We start from the raw sequence: 22,422 nt of genomic DNA, 5'->3' as shown, positions 1-22,422 counted from the left end.
CCCTCTCTGGGTGATAAACCTACCTCTTACATCCTCCAAGCTCCTTCAATCTATGCCCCGTCACGTTGGCCATTTCAGCCCTGGGAAAAAGCCACTCCAACCTGCCAAACCCTCTCCCTGGTGCGCTTATGGTGCAGGTCCCTGCAACTTGTTTGCTGCCATTCCTTGGCTCCATGATCTTTAACACCATAAAGATCAATGAGAAATATATCTCCCACAAAGGCAGCCTTGATCTTTAACAGGACAAATTCCCTCCTCAGCCAACCTTATTACTCGTAGAATCTCAATAGAATCTCAATAGATCATCCAGTATCCTGCCTCCCAGTTACATCTCATGCTCTCTTTTTTATCCCTTCTGATTTCCCTCAAGTATATTCCTACAACAATGTACCCAGCCTTAATGGGTAAATGGGGAGGTTCCTTAATGCAACTTACCAAGGCCTTTTCATGCTGTCATCGAGCTCCTAACATCTTTCTCAAGCACCTTCCTGGCTACCATATAATTCTCATGAACCCTTCCTGTTCTTTGCTTCTAAATCTTATGTTATGCTTCCATCTTCCTCACCTGTTTCGTCAGCCATGGTTCCATTTTCCTCCCATCTTTTCCTTGTCCCAATGGGACAAACTTATCTTGAACCCAGCACAAGTGGTCCCAAAACCTCCTCCACATTGCATTTGTACTTTCCCCCTTGAACATCTGTTCCCAATTTTCTCTCCCTAGTTCCTGCCTCAACCTATTGTAATTAGCTCTTCCCCAGTTAAGCACTTTCCCATTTTGTCTGTTTTTATCCTTGTCCATAACTATGCTAAATCTCAGGGAGTTGTGGTCACAAGCAGTATGCCTCAGGGATCTGTATTGGGTCTCTTGTTATTGGTCAGTTACATTAATGATCTGGAGGATGGGGCGGTAAATTGGATTAGTAAATATGCAGATGATACTAAAATAGGTGGGATTGTGGATAACGAAGAAGGTTTTCAGAGATTACAGAAGGATTTGGACGTGTAGAAGAGTGGGCTGAAAGATGGCAGATGGAGTTTAATGATGAGAATTGTGAATTGCTTCCTTTTGGAAGGAATAATCAAAACAGGACGTACATAGTAAATGGGAGAGTATTGGGGAATGCAGTGGAGCAGAATTATCTAGGAATAATGGTTCATCATTCGCTGAAGGTAGAATCTCATGTGGCTAGGGTGGTGAAGAAGGCCTTTAGTATGTTGGTCTTTATAAATCTACACGAGTTGAAAAGAGATGATGAGATTATTCAAGGAATTGGCAAGCCCAAATTTAGAGTACTGTGTGCAGTTCTGGTCACCAAATTATAGGAAGGATATCAACAAGGTGGAGAGAGTGCAGAGAAGATTTACAAAAATGTTACCTGAGTTTCAGAATGTTACAAAGAAAGATTGAGCAGATTAGATCTTTATTCCGGGAGAAGTAGTGACGGCAGGGACCATTTTGTCATTTAAGGAAAAATTGGATAGGTATATGAATGGGAAGGGAATGGAGGGTTATGGGCAAGGTGCATGAAAATGGGACGAGAGGAGAGAACTTAGTTTGGTGTGGAGTAGAAGAGCCGAGATGGCCTGTTTCTGTGCTTTAATTGTTATGTTATAAAAAGCTCCCCCACCGAGAGGTCCGCCACCTGACCAGATTCATTCCTCAGAACCAGATCCAGTGTGGTCTCTCCTCTTGTTGGCTAGTCCAGATATTGTGTCAGGAATCCTTCTTGGACACACCTGATGAATTCAGGCCCATCCATCCCTCTTGCAGGCAGGAGGTGCCAGTCAATATTAGGGAAGTTGAAATCAGCCCTGTATTTCCCGCCATTCCAAAATCTCCCTGCTTATCTGCTCCTCAGTGTCCCGATGGCTATTTTGGGGCCTCTAATCCCGATACAGTGATTGCTGCCTTCCCATTTCTGACTTCCACCCACCCTGACTCAATATACACACTCTCGACAGCACCTCCCTTTCTACAGCTGTGATACTGTCCCTAACCAGTAATGCTACTCCCCCCTCTTTTTCCTCCCATCTTATCGCTTTTACAACAGCTAAACCCAGGTACCTACATCAGCCAATCCTGCCCTTCCTCCATCCAAGTTTCAGTTATGGTCACAACATCGTAGTTCCACATACTGATCCAAGCTCCAAATACATCCCCTTTATTCCCACCTAATTCTCCTTGCATTGACGTAAACACATTTGAAACCCTCCAACTGACTGCATGTCTGCTTCCTCTCCTACCTGTCCTTCCTCTCAAACCCACAACACACAGCATCATACTTTCCACCCTCTACCCTAATCTCTGCCCTCACATTCAGATTCCCACCCCTTGCCAAGCTAGCTTAAATCCTCCCTAATAGCTCCAGCAAACCTGCCCACCAGGATATGGTCCCCCTCCAGTTCATGTGCAGCCTGTCCTTTTTGTTCAGGACAGACCTTCGTCAGAAGAGATCCCAATGATCCAGGAATCTTCCCCCTGCACCAACTCTTCAGCCACACATTCATCTGCTACAACTTCCTGTTCCTACCCTCTCTGGTGCGTGGCACAGGCAGCGATCCCAAGATGACCACCCTTGAGGTCCTGCTTTTCAGCTTCCTTCTTAACTCCCTATATTCTATATACCCTCTTCAGGGACTTGATCTGAGATGTCCCTGATCCTGGCACCTGGTAGACACCGCCTATCTTTTCACCTAACTATAGAATCCCCAATCACTACAGTTCTCCTCTTCTCCCCACTGCCCTTCTAGATGAAAGGCCAGACTCTGTGTCAGACATGACCACCATGATTTGGCCCTGGTAGATCTTCTTTGGCTTGGCTTCACAGACGAAGATTTATGGAGGGGTATGTCCACGTCTGCTGCAGGCTCGTTGGTGACTGACAAGTCCGATGCGGGACAGGCAGGCACGGTTGCAGCGGTTGCAAGGGAAAATTGGTTGGTTGGGGTTGGGTGTTGGGTTTCTCCTCCTTTGTCTTTTGTCAGTGAGGTGGGCTCTGCGGTCTTCTTCAAAGGAGGTTGCTGCCCGCCGAACTGTGAGGCGCCAAGATGCACGGTTTGAGGCGATATCAGCCCACTGGCGGTGGTCAATGTGGCAGGCACCAAGAGATAAAGAGGGGATTGGAGTATAGGAACAGAGACGCCCTTCTGCAGTTGTACAGGGCCCTGGTGAGACCCCACCTGGAGTATTGCGTCCAGTTCTGGTCTCCAATTTTGAGGAAGGACATACTAGCTCTCGAGGGTGTGCAGCGCAGATTTACAAGGTTAGTTCCATGGATGGCGGGGTTGACATATGCTGAAAGGCTAGAAAAACTGGACTTGTATCCGATGGAGTTTAGAAGGATGAGGGGGGACATGATTGAGGTCTACAAAATCATCAGGGGGATAGACAGGGTGAAGTCAGATTACTTGTTCCCAATGATGGGGGAGACGAGGACTAGAGGGCATAGTTTAAGAATACAGGGTAGGACCTTTAGGACAGAGATGAGAAAACATTTTTTTACCCAGAGAAGTGTGAATCTGTGGAATGCTCTGCCACAGAGGGTGGTCGAGGCAGATTCGCTGATTATGTTCAAAAGAGAGTTAGATAAGACTCTTGTGGGCAAAGGAGTTCAGGGTTATGGGGATAAGGCTGGAAAGGGGTACTGATAGTAGTGATCAGCCATGCTCTGTAAAATGGCGGTCACTGAAGGCTCGACAGGCCGAAGGGCCTACTCCAGCTCCTATTGTCTATTGAACCATTCCTCCAAGATCCCTCTGTTCCTCAATGCCCTCCCCTTCACTGCATACGTCTTGTTATTCTTCCCAAAATAAAGCACCTCACACTTACCTACATTAAACTCCATCTCCCATCTTTCCAAACAGTCCAAATCCTTTTGTAGTCCATGAAAGACATAGACGGTAAATGTTTGGGTTCTGAGGAGTGTGGGAGAACGGAGGGATCTGGGAATACAGACACGTAATTCCCTGAAACTGGCAGAGAAGGTAGATAGGGTCATAAAAAGTGCTTTTGGCATATTGGCCTTCATAAATCAAAGCACTGAATATAGGAGTTGGGATGATATGGTGCAAGTGTATACGACGTAGGCTAAATTTAGAGTACTGGTCACTTATCTACAAGAAAGACATCAATAAAGACCAATAAGAGTGTAGAAGAGATTTACAAGGATGTTGCCAGACCTTGAAGAACTGAGTTGCAGGGAAAAGTTAAACAGGTTAAGACATTATTCCCGGGAGCACATAAAATTCAAGAGAGATTTAATAAAGATATACAAATTATGATGGATTTGACAGAATAAATGCAGGAAGGCTTTTTCCACTGAGATTAGGAGAGATAAAAAACTAGAGGTCAGGGGCTAAGGGTGAAAGGGGAAAAGTTTGAAGGGAATATTAGGATGAACCTCCACGCAGAGATTGGTGGGAGCATGGAATGATTTGTCAGCTTGTTTGATAAATGCAGGCTCTTTTTTAACATTCAAGAAGAATTTGGACAGGTCCATGGATGGGAGAGGTGTGGAGGGATATGGTCTGGTGCAGGACAGTGGAACCAGGGAGAAAAATAGTTCAGCACAGACTTCTATGGAACACAGTGCAATTTCAGTTGTTCCAGTACATGCCCCTCCCCCTGCCCAGTACATGCCCCTCCCCCTCCCCATGGCTGGCACCCACCCACCCTGCCCCTCACTGGGAATGAACTTACCTGTATCCATTGTGCTTCTGTGTTTCTTGTCTCCATTGAAGGAATTCTGTGTTAAAGAGCAGACGACTGAGCAAAGTCCCTGGAACCTTGTACCTAAGGTCAGGTATCTCTTCCCCTCTGATCTATGCCAGAATTTCTGAGCCACTCTGCCCTCCATTATCTGTCTTCATTCTCCCTGACCCAACTTTTTCCCTTCCTTCCAAAGCCCCCCTCTCCCTCCACCCCCTCACGTTCTGTTATTCCCTGTAAATGTGAGCCAAATACCTCCCCAGTTACATGGGTTTGGTTTAGGTGGGAGGTGGGGTGTTTCCCAATATTCCCATGGAATTGTGTGGACTTGCACTAATGGTGCTGAGTTACAGACTCCCCTTGAAATCTGAAGGCTTAGATCAGCTTTTTCCCCAGTGGATGGAGGGGATTCCAGACTGGAACTTGCCCTCAGTTTTCACTAGATTCAAAAAGAAGCAAGTTATTGACTTTCAGTTATGAGGCACAACTCGGACTCAAAATAATTTCTGAAAATAAATCATGAAATTGCACATGAATAAAAGCAGAAATGTTGATAATTTGAAGGTATTGTTAAGGAAGGAATTGGAAGACACCTGGATATATGATAGATCAGAATGTGTGGAATGGGGATAATATATGATCATGGAACAGAAGGCAAAGAGTTGGGATAGTTTGGATGGTAATCAGTGGTGAGCAGAAAGCCGCAGGGTTTATGCTGGGCCTGAAATTGTTCCAAATGTACATTAACGATTTGGGTCAAGTTGGCTGACACTAAATTGAGTAAGAAAAAAACATTGTGCAGATAATGCAAAGAGGTGTTGACAGTTGCGTGAGCTTGGTGTTCATGGTGAAGTAGATTCAACAATGGCTGGACGGGAGAAGCCAGAGAGTAGTGGTGGATGATGCTTCTCAGACTGGAGGCCTGTGTCTAGTGGTACCTCAGGGATCGATGCTGGGACCATCGTTGTTTGTCATCTACATCAATAATCTGGATAATAATATGGTAGATTAGATCAGTGAGTTTGCAGATGACACTAAGATTGAAGACGTTGTGAACCGTGAAGAAGGTTTTCAAAGTTTGCAGAAGGATTTGGACCAGCTGGTAAAATGAGCTGAAAAATGGGAGATGGAATTTAAAGCAGACAAGTGTGAGGTGTTGCATTTTGGAAGGACAAACCAAGAAAGGACGTACACGGTGTATGGTCGTGCACTGAACAGAGAGATCTGGGAATACAGATACATAATTCCCTGAAAGTGGCATCACAAGTGGAGAGGGTTGTGAAGAGAGCTTTTGGCATCTTGGCCTTCATAAATTAAAGTATTGAGTCCAGGAGTTGGTATGTTATGGTAAAGTTGTATAAGACATTGGTGAGGCCAAATTTGGAGAATTGTGTGCAGTTTTGATCACCAAACTACAGGAAAGATACCAATAAGATAGGAAGAGGGCAGAGATGATTTACTAGGATGTTGGGTGGACTTCAGGAACTGAGTTACAAGGACAGTACACACATGTACACACTCCTGGTCATGTTTACAGGTACACATATATACAGTCCTAATCATGCATACAGGTGCACACATATACACAGTTCTGGCCATGTGCACAGGTACACACATATAAACAGTCCTGGTCATGCGCACAGGTACACACATTTATACAGTCCTGATCATGCATACAAGTACCATCAGATATACAGTCCTAGCTGTGTGTACCGGTACACACATATACACAGTCCTGGTCATATGCACAGGTACTGACATATACACAGTCACGGTCATGTGCACAGGTACACACATATATACAGTCCTGAGCATGCGTACAGGTGTACACATATATATAGTCCTGGTCATGTGTACAGGTACACATATATACATAGTCCTGGTCATGCATACAGGTACATACATATATACAAAGCCCTGGTAATGTGTACAGTGACACAAATATATACAGTCCAAGTCATGCTTACAGGTGCACACATATATACAGTCCCAGTCATGTACACAGGTACATATATATACAAAGTTCCAGTCGTCCATAGAGGTACATATATAGACAAAGTCCCAGTCATGCATACAGGTACATACATATACAAAGTTCCAATCGTGCATACAGGTACATATATAGACAAAGTCCCAGTCATGCATACAGGTACATACATATACAAAGTCCCGGTCATGCATACAGGTACATATATAGACAAAGTCCCAGTCATGCATACAGGTACATAAATAGACAAAGTCCTGGTCATGCGAACAGGTACACACATATACTCAGTCCCGGTCATGCATACAGGTTCATACATATACAAAGTCCCGGTAATGCATACAGGTACATACATATACAATGTCCCGGTCATGCATACAGGTACATACATATACAAAGTCCCGGTCATGCATACAGGTACATACATATACAAAGTCCCGGTCATGCATACAGGTACATACATATACAAAGTCCCGGTCATGCATACAGGTACATACATATACAAAGTCCCAGTCCTGCATACAGGTACATACATATACAAAGTCCCAGTCATGCATACAAGTACACACATATACAAAGTCCCGGTCATGCATACAGGTACATACATATACAAAGTCCCGGTCATGCATACAGATACATACATATACACAGTCCTGGTCATGCATACAGATACATACATATACACAGTCCTGGTCATGCATACAGATACATACATATACACAGTCCTGGTCATGCATACAGGTACATACATATACACAGTCCCGGGCATGCATACAGGTACATACATATACACAGTCCTGGTCATGCATACAGATACATACATGTACACAGTCCTGGTCATGCATACAGGTACATACATATACACAGTCCTGGTCATGCATACAGGTACACACATATACACAGTCTCGGTCATGCATACAGGTACATACATATACACAGTCCTGGTCATGCATACAGGTACATACATATACACAGTCCTGGTCATGCATACAGGTACACACATATACACAGTCCCGGTCATGCATACAGGTACGTACATATATACAGTCCTGGTCATGCATACAGATACACACATATGCACAGTCCTGGTCATGCATACAGGTACACACATATACACAGTCCTGGTCATGCATACAGATACATACATATACACAGTCCTGGTCATGCATACAGGTACATACATATACAATGTCCCGGTCATGCATACAGGTACATACATATACAAAGTCCCGGTCATGCATACAGGTACATACATATACAAAGTCCCGGTCATGCATACAGGTACATACATATACAATGTCCCGGTCATGCATACAGGTACATACATATACAAAGTCCCAGTCATGCATACAGGTACATACATATACAAAGTCCCAGTCATGCATACAAGTACACACATATACAAAGTCCCGGTCATGCATACAGGTACATACATATACAAAGTCCCGGTCATGCATACAGATACATACATATACACAGTCCTGGTCATGCATACAGGTACATACATATACACAGTCCCGGGCATGCATACAGGTACATACATATACACAGTCCTGGTCATGCATACAGATACATACATGTACACAGTCCTGGTCATGCATACAGGTACATACATATACACAGTCCTGGTCATGCATACAGGTACACACATATACACAGTCTCGGTCATGCATACAGGTACATACATATACACAGTCCTGGTCATGCATACAGGTACATACATATACACAGTCCTGGTCATGCATACAGGTACACACATATACACAGTCTCGGTCATGCATACAGGTACATACATATACACAGTCCCGGTCATGCATACAGATACATACATATACACAGTCCTGGTCATGCATACAGGTACATACATATACACAGTCCCGGGCATGCATACAGGTACATACATATACACAGTCCTGGTCATGCATACAGATACATACATGTACACAGTCCTGGTCATGCATACAGGTACATACATATACACAGTCCTGGTCATGCGTACAGGTGTACACATATATATAGTCCTGGTCATGTGTACAGGTACACATATATACATAGTCCTGGTCATGCATACAGGTACATACATATATACAAAGCCCTGGTAATGTGTACAGTGACACAAATATATACAGTCCAAGTCATGCTTACAGGTGCACACATATATACAGTCCCAGTCATGTACACAGGTACATATATATACAAAGTTCCAGTCGTGCATAGAGGTACATATATAGACAAAGTCCCAGTCATGCATACAGGTACATACATATACAAAGTCCAATCGTGCATACAGGTACATATATAGACAAAGTCCCAGTCATGCATACAGGTACATACATATACAAAGTCCCGGTCATGCATACAGGTACATATATAGACAAAGTCCCAGTCATGCATACAGGTACATACATAGACAAAGTCCTGGTCATGCGAACAGGTACACACATATACTCAGTCCCGGTCATGCATACAGGTTCATACATATACAAAGTCCCGGTAATGCATACAGGTACATACATATACAATGTCCCGGTCATGCATACAGGTACATACATATACAAAGTCCCGGTCATGCATACAGGTACATACATATACAAAGTCCCGGTCATGCATACAGGTACATACATATACAAAGTCCCGGTCATGCATACAGGTACATACATATACAAAGTCCCAGTCCTGCATACAGGTACATACATATACAAAGTCCCAGTCATGCATACAAGTACACACATATACAAAGTCCCGGTCATGCATACAGGTACATACATATACAAAGTCCCAGTCATGCATACAGATACATACATATACACAGTCCTGGTCATGCATACAGATACATACATATACACAGTCCTGGTCATGCATACAGATACATACATATACACAGTCCTGGTCATGCATACAGGTACATACATATACACAGTCCCGGGCATGCATACAGGTACATACATATACACAGTCCTGGTCATGCATACAGATACATACATGTACACAGTCCTGGTCATGCATACAGGTACATACATATACACAGTCCTGGTCATGCATACAGGTACACACATATACACAGTCTCGGTCATGCATACAGGTACATACATATACACAGTCCTGGTCATGCATACAGGTACATACATATACACAGTCCTGGTCATGCATACAGGTACACACATATACACAGTCCCGGTCATGCATACAGGTACATACATATATACAGTCCTGGTCATGCATACAGATACACACATATGCACAGTCCTGGTCATGCATACAGGTACACACATATACACAGTCCTGGTCATGCATACAGATACATACATATACACAGTCCTGGTCATGCATACAGGTACATACATATACAATGTCCCGGTCATGCATACAGGTACATACATATACAAAGTCCCGGTCATGCATACAGGTACATACATATACAAAGTCCCGGTCATGCATACAGGTACATACATATACAAAGTCCCGGTCATGCATACAGGTACATACATATACAAAGTCCCGGTCATGCATATAGGTACATACATATACAAAGTCCCGGTCATGCATACAGGTACTTACATATACAAAGTCCCGGTCATGCATACAGGTACACACATATACACAGTCCCGGTCATACATACAGGTACATACATATACACAGTCCTGGTCATGCATACAGGTACACACATATACACAGTCCTGGTTATGCATACAGGTACACACATATACACAGTCCTGGTCATGCATACAGGTACACACATATACACAGTCCTGGTCATGCATACAGGCACACACATATACAAAGTCCTGGTCATGCATAAACAAAATAGCCAATTTTCTGGAAAAACTCCATTTGTGTGAAATAAAGAATGGTCCAGCAGTTTGGGCCGCAACTTTCATGAAGTTACACCACGTCCTGCAGCAACTCACCGGGTGAGACAGCTTCCATGGAAAGCAACAGGCATTTGCAGTTTCAGGTCTGAGCTCTTCAGGTAATGCTGAATATAATGTAGACACTGGGGGGTGGGGCTGGTGTAAGGGACCTAGGAGGAGCACAGCACAGCAGGTGATAGGTGGAAACAGATCCCATGAGCAAGGAACTGAGAGGTGATCATGGGAAGGGCAGAGGCTAAGAAAGATGTTCTCTAATTGGGGAAAGGAAGGAAGTGGGGAGCTGGAGCAAGACTTCCATTTGGTACGCTGACCCTTCTTTCCCTCCCACTGCTGCCTGAACGGGTGAATCCCCTTCCAGCAGATTGCTTTCTCTGAGTACACGCACGCACACGACATCAGCCAAAGCAGCAGAAACACTCACCACCTGCTTGCTTCTGAGGGGATCTGAAACAGGATGAAGCACAGAGTTAGTGGGGCTGAGGCACCCCAGACAGGTTCTGGGCAGCTGGGGAGAAGCACCACATGGGTCTCCAAGCTCTGCCCACACTCACCACTATCTTTTTCCAGAGCTTTATTTAGACGGTAACAGGCCCTTTCAGTCCACGATCCTGTGCCACCCAATTACAGCCGATTGACCTACAATCTCTGGTCCGTTTGCCCCCAGGGAATATCCACGCAGACACGTACAAACTCCTTATAGACAGCGCTGCTTATGAACCTTGAGTAGGAAGTGGGCAGAATGAAGCTGAGGAACAATTCGTTGATGGCAAAGCATAGAATTCACCTGGATCGATGACGTCGATAGTGAAATTGGATGGTTAGTACATATGAGAAGAAGCCGCTGCAAGATTGTGGTCAGTTTGTCAGATCACAAAGGCTCTGCCCGTGCCTGAGGTTTAATGGCAAAGTCAGTGCTGGTCCAGAAAGAGGGAGCGGATTTTGTGGGGAGCTGAAGTTAAGTTGGAGAGAGGGGTGAAGTCCGGGTCATCGATGTCCCAGTGGAAAGATGTAAAATGATTCTTGAGAGCCTTGTCAGAACTGGATAGCTGCAATGATAAGGAATGCACAGGACGCTGAGGGGGGGCCTAAGAGTTTGATCAAATCATGTGCGGGTAAATAGTCCTACTTCTTCCCAGAATTAGAGCAACCTGGAACTGGAGGGTGTAGGTTTAAGATGAAAGATTAAAAGGGAGCTGAGGGCCACCTTTAAATAGAAGGTGCTGGGAATGTGGAATAAGATGCCAGAGGTAGTGGGAGAGGCAAGGAAGTGGGATCAGTGTCGTGTCGGGATTGACACAAGGCTGTGGGGGGGGGGGGGGAGTAGTGGGATCAGTGTGGGGATTGACACAAGGCTGTGGTGGGGGGGGTAGTGGGATCAGTGTGTGGACTGGGACAAGGCTGTGGGTGGGGGTAGTGGGATCAGTGTGTGGACTGGGACAAGGCTGTGGGGGAGGTAGTGGGATCAGTGTGGGGACTGGGACAAGGCTGTGGGGACTGAGACAAGGGGGTGGGGGGGGTAGTGGGATCAGTTGGGGCCTGAGACAAGGCTGTGGGGGGCAGTGGGATCGGAGATGAGGCCGTGGGAGGTGAGGGGTCAGTGGGATCAGTGTGGGGACTGAGACAAGGCTGTGGGCGGGGTAGTGGGATCAGTTTGGCGATTGGGACAAGGCTGTGGGGGGGTAGTGGGATCAGAGTGGGATCTGGGACAAGGCTGTGGGGGGGGGTAGTGGGATCAGTGTGTGGACTGGGACAAGGCTGTGGGGGAGGTAGTGGGATCAGTGTGGGGACTGGGACAAGGCTGTGGGGACTGAGACAAGGGGGTGGGGGGGGTAGTGGGATCAGTTGGGGCCTGAGACAAGGCTGTGGGGGGCAGTGGGATCGGAGATGAGGCCGTGGGAGGTGAGGGGTCAGTGGGATCAGTGTGGGGACTGAGACAAGGCTGTGGGCGGGGTAGTGGGATCAGTTTGGCGATTGGGACAAGGCTGTGGGGGGGTAGTGGGATCAGAGTGGGATCTGGGACAAGGCTGTGGGGGGGGGTAGTGGGATCAGTTTGGGGACTGAGACAAGGCTGTGGGGGGGTAGTGGGATCAGTTTGGGGACTGAGACAAGGCTGTGGGGGGCAGTGGGATCGGAGACGAGGCCGTGGGAGGTGAGGGGGCAGTGGGATCAGTGTGGGACATGCAGTGCTGTGGAGAGAGAGAGAGAGAGAGAGAGAGAGAGAGAGAGAGAGAGAGAGAGAGAGAGAGCGGAGAGTGGGATCCACATGGTTGAATCAGGGTCAGCAGAAGTGAGCTGAACAGTCAAGTGAGTTTGTGATTAACACAGGTTTGTCGGAGAGAGAAGGAGCAGGGCTTAATTTGGGGATTGATAAATTCAACATTTTTGAGCCCTTGTCCTTTTTATTGATTTTTTTCCTCAGGATTATGATCTCCTATTTTTCAGTCCATTTTGAACTGTGAGGGACAATCACTTTAAGAAAGGAAATTGAACGAAACCCTACAGGTTTGGAGAGTGACAGCAGACTGAAGACAGCACATTCCTACATTGGATGCATCTGAGGAGAGACCACGTGACAAACAGATTCATGATTTTGGAGCAGTTTAGCTCAGGGGCCATTATAAGAACCCACACTTGAAGAAGCATCTTTGGAAGGGATGACGTGGCCTCGTGTGACGATGGACAATCTGTCTGATTTCTCCCTGTTATACGAGAATGAATGTGGCCATTTCAAGGAACTTCCTTTGAAGTGAAACTGGGTTGAGGAGGCCTCACGTGGTGAGAGACAGTTTCTGATTCCTCCAGGTTATCGGGGAATGGGAAGACCACTCTGGGACCAAAAAGTGAAGGTCTCTAATCAGATAACCCATGGAAAGGGTTCTGGAATTGGAAGAAATACCGCATTTGGATTGTGACAATTGTGTCAGTTACTTGAATTCGCTGAAACTTTGTGAACAGTCGCTTCATGTCCCCTACGTCAAAGAAGAGGGAAGTTTTGGTTGTCACTCCGTCTAAAAAGGACATTTCACTGGAAGCATCTTGACAAGGTTTTCATGAGTTAATAAACATTATGTCATCCCCAGTCGATCCCATCAACTTCATGAACTGATTCTCATCCACGTAAACCCTGTGTGTCACATCCGTCTAAACCCCATGTGTCGCAACCGTCTAAACCCCGCGCGACCCCATCCATCTAAACCCTTTACAACCCCTCCATCTAAACCCCACGCGACCCCATCCATCTAAACCCTTTACAACCCCTCCATCTAAACCCCGCGCGACCCCATCCATCTAAACCCTTTACAACCCCTCCATCTAAACCCCGTGCGACCCCATCCATCTAAACCCTTTACAACCCATCCATCTAAACCCTCTGTCTGCCACAGAGTTGAATGAAGAAACCAGTGCAGTAATTTTCTGGTCAGACTCGGGGTGGCTTTTGTGAGCAAAAGAAACGGTGACAAGGCGTTCTCACGACAGTAGGTTTTGGTGGCCGCCATGTTATACTGGCTTCACTACCACCCCTCAGCGCATCAACCAACTCCCTCTAAGCACCGCCACTAACCCCGCCTCTCAGAGCTGTCGTTAACCCCCCTCCCCACCAGCACCGCCACTACCCCTCCAGCCCATTCAGTCCCATCACTATCTTCCCATCCCATTTAACACATCCTCTAAATCTCCAACCCTGGTAAGCACCACCACTAACCACCACCCACTCCCTCCACCCCAGTGCTGTTGTATGGGGGTAGCGCTTGGGTTGAGGCCTGGAGGCCAAGGGGGCAGCAGACCAAAATGTGTCACTTTACTTTCAAGCCTATGTGTCGACACTGAACATCTGAGATGGAACATTGAACTGCGTTTCGAGAATTGTGCCTTGATCTGTAGTAGCTTGGGTTATTCCACACACAGAAGTATATTCGCTCGTAGTTATGGGATAGTTTAGATCAGTTAGATAAGGTGACGTAGGGGACATGAAGCGACTGTTCACAAACAGATAAGGTCCAAGTTGTTGGTTAATAATTTAAAATATTACTTTAAATATAACACTGTCTGGGCTCATTTCAGTTGCTGCTGTTTGGTATGCAAGACCCAGTCTTGATATTTCTTTCCCAGTGAGTTGACATTGGTTCATTACCTGCAAAGGCCTGACTGCAAACTCCAATTCGTCCCAAGCATTCTTTATGAGCTCCTGTTCCACACCTCGTGCACAAATATCCCTGGTAAAATATCCCCCTGAAGGAGAAGCAAGAGTCAATATTAAGACCTCTGTGCACACACGTAAAACAGGAAAGTCTGCAGTCACTTTGGTTGGAGTAAAAACACAAAGCTAGAGCAACTCAGCAGGTCAAACAGAGGCAAAGATAAAAGTAGATAAAGGGCTTGGGTTAACAAAAACCCCAAGGTGTAATACATTTACTTGAAGAGCAGGAGGAAGTTCAGTGTGAGGCAGGACTGCCCAGGAATAAAGGTGGGTAACAGCGTCAGGACTCTGGCATGTTGTCTAGAACCTGGCCTTTGAAGGGTTGGGAGAGAACAGGAGAGCTGCAGTGGTGTGAGAGGAAAGGATCAGAGATTCTGAGGCAGAAGCTGCCAGTTGCCAGGGTCAGGAATGTCTTGGATCAAGTCTCAAAAGGGAGGCTGTCCAGCCACAAGTTATGGTCCACATGGGGACCAATGACATGGGTAGGAAAGAGAGGTAGGTAGGAAGGCTCTTGGATTTATTGAAGTGGAGCTCTGACCAAGACAGACGTGCAGCATTTTTACAAAATGCTAAATTCACAATTCGATACAGACGACCAATCCTACACTAAACTCAAGCCTGCTCAGAGAAGACAAAAACCTGATTTGTAGTGCCATCTTCCTGCAACTCATTCTTCCCCACACAATTAAAACATCGAATCACACAACCACACTCACACAAGGCCAATTACATTTAAGGCAGCTCTTCCTCAAAAATCTCCTCCTGAAGGACACCCTCCTCCAGCTCCAGTATAAATTCTAGATGGATAATTTTGGAGGATCAAGAACCAAGGAGTGATGGGTAGGGAGGAGTGATGGGTAGGGAGGAGTGATGAATAGGGAGGAGTGATGGGTAGGGAGGAGTGATGGTTAGAGAAGAGATGGGTAGGGAGGAGGGAGATGAGTAGGAAGGAGTGATGAGTCGGGAGGAGTGATAGGGAGGGAGGAGTGATGGGTGGGGAGGAGTAATGAGTAGGAAGAAGTAATGGGTAGGGAAGTGTGATGGTTTGGATTGAATGATGGGTAGGAAGGAGTGATAGGTAGGAAAGTGGGAAGAGTGGAAAGGAGTGAAGGGTAGGAAGAGTGATGGATAGGAAGTGTAATGTGTAGGAAGATTGATGGGTAGAAAGAGTGATAGGTAGAGAGTAGTAATGAATTGGAAGGAATGTTGTGTAGGGAAGAGTGATGGGTAGGGAGGACTGATGGGCAAAGAAGAGTGATGAGTAGGGAAGAGGGGTAGGGAGGAGTGATGAGTAGGGAAGAATGATGAGTAGGAAGGAATGGGGCAGGGAAGAGTGATGGAGAGTGAGGAGTAGAGTAGGAAGGAGAGATGAGTTGGGAGGAGTGATGAGTAGGAAGAGTGATGTGTAGAAAGGAGTGATGGGGAGGGAGGAGTGATGGTAGGGAGGACTGATGGATAGGAAGGAGTGAAAAGTTGGAAGGAGTGAAGGATAGGAAGACTGATGGGTAGGGAGGAGTGATGAGTAGGAAGGAGTGATGAGTTGGGAGGAGTGATGAGTAGGAAGAGTGATGTGTAGAAAGGAGTGATGGGGAGGGAGGAGTGATGGTAGGGAGGACTGATGGATAGGAAGGAGTGATGGATAGGGAGGAGTGATGGATAGGGAGGAGTGATGGATAGGGAGGAGTGATGGATAGGGAGGAGTGATAAGTAGGGAGGAGTGATGAGTAGGCAGGAGTGATGGGGAGGGAGGAGTGATGGGGACAGTGGAGTGATGGATAGGGAGGAGTGATGGATAGGGAGGAGTGATAAGTAGGGAGGAGTGATGAATAGGCAGGAGTGATGGGGAGGGAGGAGTGATGGGGACAGAGGGAGGAGTGATGGGGAAGGAGGAGTGATGAGTAGGGAGGAGTGATTAGTTAGGAGTGATGAGTAGGAAGGAGCAATGGGTAGGGAATAGTGATGGGTAGGGAGGATTGCTTGAGAGGGAGGAGTGATGAGTAGGGAAGGGGGGCGAGGGAATAGTGATGAGTAGGATGGAGTGATGGGTAGGGTAGAGTGATGGGAAGGGAGGAGTCATGAGTAGGAAGGAGTCATGGGCATTAAGGATTGATGGGTAGGGGAAAGTGATAAATAGGAAGGAGTGGAGTAGGAAGGAGAGATGAGTAGGAAGATGTGAAGAGTGGGCAGAGTGAAGAGTGAGAAGGAGTGATGGGGAGGGAGGTGTGATGAGTAGGGAGTAGTGATGGGTAGGGAAGAGTGATGGTCGGGAGGAGTATTGGGTCTGGAAGAGTGATGGGTACGGAGGACTGATGGGGAGGGAGGAGTGATGAGTAGGGAAGAGGGGTAGGGAAGAGTGATGAGAAGAAAAGAGTGATGGGTAGGAGAGAGTGATGTGAAGGGAGGAGTGATGGGTAGGAAGGAATGATGGTAGGAAGGAGTGAAGAGTAGGGAGGAATGAGGAGTACGGAGGAGTGATGAGTATGCAGGAGTGATGAGGAGAGATGAGTAGGGAGGAGTGATGGGTAGGTAGGAGTGATGGTTAGGGAGGAGGTGATGGTAGGTAGGATTGATGGATAGGAAGGAGTGAAGGGTAGGAAGAGTGATGAGTAGGAGAAGTGATGGGTAGGGAGGAGTGATAAGTAGGGAGGAATAATGGGGACAGTGATGGATAGGGAGGAGTGATAAGTAGGGAGGAGTGATGGGGACAGAGGAGTGATGGATAGGGAGGAGTGATGGGTAGGAAGGAGTGAAGAGTGGGAAGGAGTGATGAGTAGGAAAGAGTGATGGGGAAGGAGGTGTGATGGGGAGGGAGGAGTGATGAGTTGGGAGGAATGATGGGTATGGAGGAGTGATAGGGAGGGAGGATTGATGGGGAGGGAGGAATGATGAGTTGGGAGGAGTGATGATGAAGGAGGAGTGATGGAGAGGGAGGAGTGATGAGTTGGGAGTGATGGGTAAGGATGAATGATTAGTAGGGAGGAGTAATGAGTAGGGAGGAATGATGGGGAGGGAGGCATGCTGGGGAGGGAGAAGTGATGAGTAGGGAGGTGTGATGTGTAGGGAGGAGTAATAAGTAGGGAGGGGAGGTGAGTAGGGAGGAGTGATGAATTGGGAGGAGCGATGAGTTGAGAGGAGTGATGTGGAGGGCAGAGTGATGGGTAGGGGGGAATGATGGGGAGTGAGGAGTGATGGCTAGGATGGAGGAGTGATGGGTGGGGTGTGTGATGGGAAGGGGGTAGTGATGAGTAGAGAGGAGTGATGGATAGAAAGAGTGATGAGTTGGGAGTGGTTAGGTGCTGCAAAGTGAGTTCAGCATGTAAGGTGCTTGGTTAAAGTAAACGTTGTCCAAGTTGTGACCTTGGCCTTACGACCCCTATCGCCTGCTAGTCAGGGCAGAAATGGGACAACACGGGTTAATAATACTGGGCTGCCAGATGATGCAAGAGGAAGGGCTTCAGATTTTTGGATCATTGGTTTCGCTCCAGGAAAAGTGAGAGCTGCATTGTCAGGTGGTTCAAATACGATCAGGAAGGTGATCAATGCAGGAACATTTTTACATGCTGTTCCACGAGGTGGTGGGAACCTGTGCAGTTGATTGGTTGTTGAAAAGATGTTTAGGCTACAGAGAAATCAGAAACAGAAATGAGTAATGTTCTGAGTTGCGTTTATTTCTACACAATGAGTATCGTAGGAAAGGCTGACGAGATCAGTGTGGAGCTGCACTTGAAATTATGACATTAACCATGAATAAGACTTCGGAGTGGCAGGACTGGCAGCTCAATGCTCCTGGGTTCTGTTTTGGATGTGATTGAGATGAAAGGGGAGGGATGGCGTTGCCTGTATGGGCAAATGTCACGTCAGTGCTTGGACAGGACAGACAAAAGAGCTCATCAACTGACACTTGTATGAGTAGAAGTGAGGATCATTTTCTAATCTCCTGAATAGTCAGTGGGAATTTAGAACCATAGGACATTAAAGCACAGAAGCAGACATCTTTGGCTCTTCTAGACTGTGCCGAACCATCATTTTTGCCTAATCCCACTGACCTGCACCCAGTCCATACCCCTTCCATCCCTCTCCCATCCACGAACCCGTCCAAATTCTTAAATGTCATAATTGAGCCCACATTCACTACTTCAGCTGGCAGCTCGTTCCACACTCCCACCACTCTCTATATGAAGAAGTTTCCCCTCATGTTCCCCATAAACTTTTCCCCTTTCACCCTTAACACACACCCTCTGGTTTGTATTTCAACCACCTTCAGTGGAAAAAGCCCATCTACATTTACTCTGTCTATCCCTCCCTCATAATTTTAAATACCTCGATCATATCTCCCCTCATTCTTCTATACTCCAAGGTATAAAGTCCTAACCTGCTTAACCTTTCCCTGAAACTTAGTTCCTGGAGTCTAAGCAATGCCCTAGTAAATCTTTCTATTTTAGGGGGAACCTGGCCCTAGTTGCCGGTCCCTCAGCCCCCATTCCTCTGACCCTCGGCCCCAGTTCCCCCGATCCTCGGCCCCTGTTCTTCTGAACCTCGGCCCCATTTCTCCCGGCCCTGAGCCCCAGTTCCCCCAACCCTCGGCCTCAGTTCCCCTGACCTTCGACTCGTTTTGTGCAGTTTTATTTGTCAAAAAATACCAAGTAAAACAAGGTTTGCTTGTGAACTCTTAGAGAAAAAAATGTACTGCACCTAGAATTACTTACTATGAAAAGGAAGATCAATTTGTACCAAGCAAGGGCAGAACAATACCACTGCTTGGGAATCATTCAGGAGCCTGATGGCTGCAGGAAAAAACCATCGTTCAGCCTGTTGGTGTGTACGTTTACACTCTAAAGCCTTCTCCCCAATGGATTCCTTACCCTTTCAGAGCAAATAAGGTGAGCACACCACGTGTCTTGTGTCCCACCCTCTCTACTTGCGAGGCCATTTACAGAAGTTATGATCCATTCATCTTGTGTCCCACCCTCCTTACCTGTGTGGCCATTTATAGGAGCCATGATCCATTGGTCTTCTGTCCCACACTTTCTACCTGTTTGGCCATTTATAGGAGCTATGATCCATTCGTCTTCTGTCCCACCCTCCATATCTGTGTGGCCATTTACAGGAGCTATGATCCATGCGTCTTTTGTCCACCCTCTCTACCTTTGTGGCCATTTATAGCGGCTATAATCCTTTCGTCTTCTGTCCCACCCTCCATGCCAGTGTGGCCATTTACAGGAGCTAATATCCATTCATCGTCTATCCCACACTTTATACATTTGTGGCCATTTATAGGATCTATGATCCATTCGTCTTCTGTCCCACACTCTCTACCTGTGTGGCCATTTATAGGAGCTATGATCCACACATCCGCTGTCCTACCCTCTCTACCTGTGTGGCCATTTATAGGAGCTATGATCCATAGGTCTACTGTCCCACCCTCCATACCTGTGTGGCCATTTACAGGAGTTATAATCCATGCGTCTCTGGCCCTCCCTCTCTACCTGTGTGGCGAATTATAGGAGTTATGATCCATTTGTCTTCTGCCCCACCATCTCTAAATGTGTGGCCATTGATAGGAGCTATGATCCATTTGATTTCCGTCCCACGCTTTCAACCTTTGTGGAAATTTAATGGAGCTATGATGCCCACATCCTCTGTCCCATCCTCTCTACCTGTGTGCAATATATAGGAGCTATGATCCATTTGTCTACTATCCCACACTCAATAACTGTGTGGCCATTTACAGGAGTTATGATCCATGCATCTTTTGTCCCAACTTCTCTTCATGTGTGGCCATTTATAGCAGCTATGATCCGCGTGTCTTCTGTCCCACCCTCTCTACCAGAGTGTCCATGTATAGCAGCTATGAGCCATTCGTCTTCGGTCCAACCCTCTCAACCTGTGTGACCATTTACAGGAGCTAAGATCCATTCATCTTCTGTCCCTCCCTCTCTAGCTGTGTGGTGATTTATAGCAGCTATGATCCATTTGTCTTCTGTCCCACACTTTCTACCTGCGTGGCCATTTATAGGAGCTATGATCCATGCGTCCGCTGTCCTACCCTCCATACCTGTGTGGCCATTTACAGGAGTTATTATTCACACGTCTCTGCCCCTCCCTCTCTACCTGTATGGCAAATTATAGGAGCTATTATCCATTCATCTTCTGTCCCTCCCTCTCTACTTGTGTGGCAATTTATAGGAGCTTTGATCCATTTGATTTCTGTCCCACGCTCTCAACCTTTGTGGCAATTTATAGGAGCTATGATCCATCCTCTTCTGTCCCACCCTCTCTACCTGTGTGGCCATTTATAGGAGCTATGATTCATTCATCTACTGTCCCATCTCCATACTTGTGTGGCCATTTACAGGAGTTATGGTCCATGCGTCTTCTGTTCCACCTTCTCTACCTGTGTTGTCATTTATAGGAGCTATGATCCATTCATCCTCTGTCCCACCCTCTGTACCTGTGTGGCCTTTTATAGGAGCTATGATTCATTCGTCTTCTATCCCACCTTCTCTACCTGTGTGGCCATTTATAGGTGCAATGATCCATTAGTCTTCTGTCACACCTTCTCTACCTGTGTAGCCATTTACAGGAGCTATATTCCATTTATCTTCTGTCCGTCCCTCTCCATCTGTGTGGCCTTTTGTAGGAGCTATGATCCATTTGCCTTCTGTTCCACCTTCTCTATCTGTATGGCCATTTATAGGAGCTATGATCCATTCATCCTCTGTCCCACCCTCTGTACCGTCAGGGGGGGGGATATCGTCAGGGGGGGAAAGAAAAATGCGATAAAAATGGAGAGCACACCAGTGACTATCCCACTCAGCAACAGTTATGTTGTGTTGGATTCTGTTGAGGGAGATGACCGGACAGAAGATGGCCACGGGCACCAGGTCAATGGAAATGAGCCTGGCAGAGTGGTGCAAAAGAAAAGGAAAAGGAGAAATGCAGTAGTTATTGGGGACTCCATTGTCAGGGGTACGGACAGGAGGTTCTTTGAGCCAGATAAGTATACCCGCATGGTGTGCTGCCTCCCTGGTGCAAGGGTACGAGATATCACAAATCGGGTTCAAAATATTCTGAGAGGAGAGGGAGAGCAGCCTGATGTCTTGGTACATGTGGGTACAAACGACATTGACAAGAAAAGGGAGGAGGTAATGGAAAGGGATTACAGTGAGCTGGGACGAAAGCTGAAAGATAGGAACGCTAGGGTGGTGATCTCGGGATTACTACCTGTTCCAAATGCAAGTGATGAAAAGAATGTAAGGATAAGGAAAATGAACGTGTGGCTGAGGGGGTGGTGTACAAGGCAAGGATTTGGCTTCTTGGATCTGGGATCTCTTTTGGGGAAGGCATGATCTTTAAAAGAGGGACGGGTTGCACCTAAATCCAAAAGGTGTCAACATTTTGGCAAGTATGTTTGGTCCAGCAGTGGGGCAAGGTTTAAACTAATTTGGCAGGGGTATGGGAACCAGAGTGATAGGGAAAAGGGTAGGGAAGATAAAGTAATGGCCAAGAAAAGTAAAATAGGAAAAGTAATGTTGGGAGGAGAAAGTAAAAAATCAGATGGTGCAGTGAGTTTTCGGGTCAATGGTAGTGTTAAGAAAATTACAAAAAAAATAGTGGGCAGAAAAATCAAAAGGAAAGGTTACAGAAGTCACTGGATAT

General features: G+C 46.5%; 1 protein-coding gene across 2 annotated transcripts in view; it reads right to left on the bottom strand.

Annotated features, from left to right (window-relative positions):
* LOC138764095 (guanine nucleotide exchange factor VAV3) overlaps positions 1-22,422 on the bottom strand; it is a 280,714-nt gene that overhangs the window by 64,060 nt on the left and 194,232 nt on the right. For both annotated transcript variants that reach the window (XM_069939464.1, XM_069939466.1), the window contains exons 17-19: positions 14,698-14,795; positions 10,987-11,009; positions 4,700-4,745 (exon numbers count right to left, since the gene is read on the bottom strand). In XM_069939464.1, coding sequence (XP_069795565.1) covers positions 4,700-4,745; positions 10,987-11,009; positions 14,698-14,795 — 167 coding nt within the window. The remainder of the gene's footprint in view (positions 1-4,699; positions 4,746-10,986; positions 11,010-14,697; positions 14,796-22,422) is intronic.

The sequence above is a fragment of the Narcine bancroftii genome, chromosome 5 (genome assembly GCF_036971445.1).
Source record: "Narcine bancroftii isolate sNarBan1 chromosome 5, sNarBan1.hap1, whole genome shotgun sequence".
NCBI lineage: Eukaryota > Metazoa > Chordata > Chondrichthyes > Torpediniformes > Narcinidae > Narcine > Narcine bancroftii.
Note: the sequence above shows the minus strand (reverse complement) of the source record. Positions and strands in the feature narration are given on the sequence as shown.